At 43.3% G+C, this 4,553-nt stretch overlaps 1 protein-coding gene across 1 annotated transcript; it reads left to right on the forward strand.

The window, feature by feature from the left end:
• Nucleotides 1-902: 902 nt before the first annotated feature.
• LOC148019549 (expansin-A10-like) lies at nucleotides 903-3,649 on the forward strand. The gene is made up of 3 exons (XM_087699515.1): nucleotides 903-1,718; nucleotides 2,198-2,513; nucleotides 3,155-3,649. The coding sequence occupies exons 1-3, from the start codon at nucleotides 1,568-1,570 to the stop codon at nucleotides 3,456-3,458; spliced, it is 771 nt and encodes a 256-aa protein (XP_087555641.1). The 5' UTR covers nucleotides 903-1,567; the 3' UTR covers nucleotides 3,459-3,649.
• The last annotated feature ends 904 nt before the right edge of the window (nucleotides 3,650-4,553 follow it).

The following is a 4,553-nucleotide window of genomic DNA, read 5'->3' on the forward strand; positions in this document are numbered from 1 at the left end:
AGCCATACCTTTAGCCTATGAAATATGAGATGTAACTACCTTAAGGGCTAATGCATCAACCTTTTTGCCAATGCACAAGAAGTAAACCATAAACATTTTGCATTTGATTGATTGACTATTTCGTTATTTATCGATCTTTTGGAGGAGCTTGTGTAGGCAAGTCGAAAACATTCACAATGTAACCAACTACGAGAGCATCTTCTAACAACATATGTGACAGTCCAAACATCCTAGGGGAGCAACTTCACAAAACAAATGTTACAAAGTTTGAGGGACTAAGCAAGAAAGTGAGGGAAATGGCAAGAAACATTGTTCAAGGGGATTTCTTTGTACATCTTGCAAGCTTGATGAAGGCATCTACATGGCTTTTCATGGTTCAAGGTTCAACGTTCACACCTAGAGAGATGTAGTTGAGAGAACGAGAATACATAATACGTACGCTACAGCGAAGAAAGAGAGGCGGAGGAGATCGACTTGGATGTAGAAAAACTTTAGATAGGCTAAAGCTGCCAAGGCAAATGACAAACAGCGCACACTCTTTGCCCTTTTTAAAAAACACAAAACAAGTGGGCACTAGGTAGCCCCATTTCTCAGTCAAAGCCCTGAGTATCAGCGGCAAGACAAAACGCTTACGTTGCAACTTTAACTGCTCTTATACTCTGATCTCTCAAGGTGGAGATGATGCTATTGAGAAGGTCTTCTTCTTTGCTCTGAGAATCTTTTGGGTAACACACTCACACACACAAGTCCCGTCCATACACTTGTTAACGCATCTATGCCCTTGATGAACGACTCCCTTTTTAAATAAGGGGAAAGATGGGGGTGGATAATATCTTTTCAGTTAAATAGCATTTGCACCGGCCCTGCACATGGTGCGAGAGGAGTTCCCCATGTGCAGGGGGCATCACAGTTGCTGTGACATCATTCGTTTCCCTCTCCCTCTGCCACTTTTTAGGAGATTTCTAGGCATTTCATCGCTCCTTAGATAATTGCCTGTCATATTCTATGCTTGTGGGCACTTCATTTTCACTGCATAATCTAGCATTTCCTGTTATGTTTTCTTCCTGGCTGTTATATCATAAGATCTGCTGCTAGCAAATGATTTGACAGTTTCTGGCTACTTCACAGGAACCGGAAACGTATTTTTCTTCTCTCTCCCTTGTTAATTTTGAAATTCTGGTTTTCTTTTTGGGCCAACTGGATGGGATTGCCCTTATATATAAACGCACACATACTGCCTTTCCATCCTCAGGCTTTTCCTTTTGGTCCCATCCAAAACAGGCTTCCAGCTCTTATCTTGGCATTGGATATTGTAAGACCATATCATTCAGTTTGTCCTTGAAACCAATCATTCACCCCCAACAGCATTTTTTCCATAGTGCTACACTCCTGCTGGAAAAGCATCATTTAACCATATCCAAAGCATTCTCTTGTTCTGATATATCCTCTTCCCTTGTGACACCTTGCCCTCTGCTCTGCTCCTTTGTGTCCACGAGTGTGCACAGTTAGCTCTCACATTGACCCCTTGCAATAAACCCCCCTCCACTCTGTGCATAGCCTGACCAACATGGGTGCTAGATCTTGCAGAGACGTCCAGCTTGTCACAACCATCTTCTTGACCCTCCTGCTCAAAGTCTCTTGTGGATATTACTCCCCCGGGCCTTGGAATGATGCCCATGCAACCTTCTATGGTGGTAGTGATGCTTCTGGCACAATGGGTATGATACTAGGAAGTAATATTAATGGAGTTTAAAAAAATGTGCATGTGTTTCTCCCACATGAATTGAATGCAAACCCACATGCATCTAAAATTTCAGAAAATGTCAAGTGTTTGAAACAAAGCCATTAAAACTACAATGATACCATGCCACAAGATGGGGACTACTTCATATCTTGAGGATGTGCAATAACTTTTCACATTCATGCAAGGATTATAGAGCTAATCACCTACTATGAGTGTTTTCTGCATTGATGCAAGGATTACATATCTAAAGAGTTTCACGGCTGCATTGCACCACTCAACATTGGTGCAATATTGGAGTGAACCATGTAACTGCAATTTGTGATAAAAGCCATATTTAGGCAAATGACTTGATACATGTCTGCTTTTCAGCCGTGTTAGTGGCTGACACACCGGACACAAACACAAAAATTGAGAGGGATATCCTTATCCTGACACTACCTTGATATGTTGCAGATGGAGCATGTGGGTATGGAGACCTCTATTCACAAGGCTATGGGACAAATACAGCTGCTGTGAGCACTGCACTCTTCAATGGTGGTTTGACCTGCGGTGCATGTTTTGAGATCAAATGCTTCGATGATTTTGAATGGTGCCTAGCAGGAACCTCCGTGGTCATAACAGCTACCAATTTCTGTCCCCCGAACTATGCCTTGTCAAGTACAAATGGGGGCTGGTGCAATCCTCCACTGCAGCATTTTGACATGGCGCAACCAGCATTTCAGAGGATTGCAGTCTACACTGGGGGCATAGTTCCCATACAGTACCGCAGGTAGCTAGCTAACATGCATGTACAATTTGCTGCTGGGTATCATAGACATATAAAAGAAAGCTCCTGTGCATATTAAGGTGAGCTGCATGTGGAATCCAGCACAATGATATGTACATGCCTTAGAAGTTCCGGACAAATTCCCACTATACTTCCCACATTGTGAATTCCAACATCATTATGAGCTTCTGTGAGGGAGCGACCGCATACCCAGCTAAGTGCCCGGCCGGCAGCCCCCTGCCCCCAACCACACCCAGCTAGGTATGCGGTGCCTCCCAAGCAGAGGCTTATGAGGTAAATGCTACAGGGAGGTAAAAGAGCCCCTTCTCCCACTTGGGAAAATGTCAAAAACCTTTTGTGAATTAGATATCATCTGACCTCTTTTCCCCTTTTCCCACTTGGGAAAATGTCAAAAACCTCTTGTGAATTAAATACCATCTGACCAAACGACGTCTGGCATCCAGTATAGCTCCGGCAGTGAGTTGCATGCGTGCTTGAAAGTCAATTAACATATGTGCAGGAATATACTGTATTAGAAGACTCCAGTGCACTATGTGAATACGCCCAAAACGAAAGAATGACCGCTGTTTTTCTGAAGCAGCAAGCAATCGATGTAATGGAGTGCTTCGCATGACTGACTGCAGGGTACCATGTCAGAGGCAAGGGGGCATCCGCTTCACAGTGAATGGCCATTCCTTCTTCAATCTGGTGCTGGTGACGAACGTCGGCGGGGCGGGGGACGTGGTGGCGCTGTCGATCAAGGGCTCCAACACAGGCTGGCAGCCCATGAGCCGCAACTGGGGCCAGAACTGGCAAGCCAACGCAGACCTGGATGGCCAATCGCTCTCCTTCATGCTCACTACAAGCGATGGCAGCACCCTCACCTGCTATGATGCGACCCCTGCTGACTGGCAATTCGGGCAATCCTTCGTTGGCTCCCAATTCTGAGCCAGCTAGCTCTCTCTCTCTCTCTCTCTCAGGTTCTCAGCTTTGGTGCCTCAGCCTCTCTTTTTTTTTCGTAAAACACGCATGCTCTCTCTCTCTCTCTTTTTTTTTTTTTCGTAAACATGCTCTCTCTCTCTCTCTCTCTCTCTCTCTCTCTCAAAACTCCAACAAATAAACAGGACACAAATGGGAACCTAACATCTCCCTTGTTGTCCACCATGGGCCGTTCCCCAAAGTCCGAAGTCCACTAACACTCCATTCTTCCACCGGGAAGCATGGCCATTCAACCTTCTATACTCCTCACCTATTCTTGCCTTGTCAAACATAAGCTTCATTTTTGGCCACGGCGGACAAGCCTCATTGCTCATTTCAAAATAGAAGTTTGCAACATGACATTGCTTCTCTTCGTATATAACTCACTTAAATAAATAAAGCTCTTGAAGCAATGTGTAACAAACTAAATTTGAAATGCTTCAATGCATCTAGAGCCAGCTTGCATGATGCTACCACGTTTTAGGAATGTCTAATAGTCATATCAATCAACTAATAAACAAACCTAGCTATCTTGCTTCGTGTGCTCACTATTTTCTCTCTTTTTTGAATCTCTCTCACTATTTTTTGCCAGTCTCTCTCTTTTCCAACCCCTTTTTATCCCTCTCTCTCTCTCTCTCTCTCTCTCTCTCTCTCTCTCTCTCTCTCGTATATGCATGCATAAAGGTGTATAGAGACTCTTATATATGTGTAATGACTTTTATGGACCAAACCTATGAACTTATATCCACAATTACTTTGTGTGATATTTAGAAGTAGCTCTATATGATCCTTGGATGTTACAATTAGAAATAACATTGCTATGTTGAAATGGATCATAAACAAAAGATATATGAAATGCACCACAAAGTTTAAGTGTTCCAAGAATGGAGACTGCGCTAAGAACTTTGCACCACAAAGTTAAGTGTATAACATTTTAAAATCAATTACAAACCTCATATCTATCAACAAACCACGAAGCATTACTCTTTAATTGTGCCTATGTAATTGTATCCAAATTTTACAAAAAGGGCCCCAACGTTGTCGGAGGGGTTTTTATCGAAATGT

This window comes from Lygodium microphyllum, chromosome 19, assembly GCF_053477565.2.
Source record: "Lygodium microphyllum isolate KBCC chromosome 19, Lygodium_microphyllum_v1.1.10, whole genome shotgun sequence".
In the NCBI taxonomy this organism is placed as follows: domain Eukaryota; kingdom Viridiplantae; phylum Streptophyta; class Polypodiopsida; order Schizaeales; family Lygodiaceae; genus Lygodium; species Lygodium microphyllum.

What these genes read in the sequence shown, in the direction of transcription:
- LOC148019549 (XM_087699515.1), top strand. Translation starts at nt 1,568, where the DNA reads ATGGGTGCTAGATCTTGCAGAGACGTCCAGCTTGTCACAACCATCTTC. An exon ending in TGATGCTTCTGGCACAATGG is followed by an intron (nt 1,719 to 2,197) that starts GTATGATACTAG and finishes GATATGTTGCAG; the next exon opens with ATGGAGCATGTGGGTATGGA. An exon ending in GTTCCCATACAGTACCGCAG is followed by an intron (nt 2,514 to 3,154) that starts GTAGCTAGCTAA and finishes GACTGACTGCAG; the next exon opens with GGTACCATGTCAGAGGCAAG.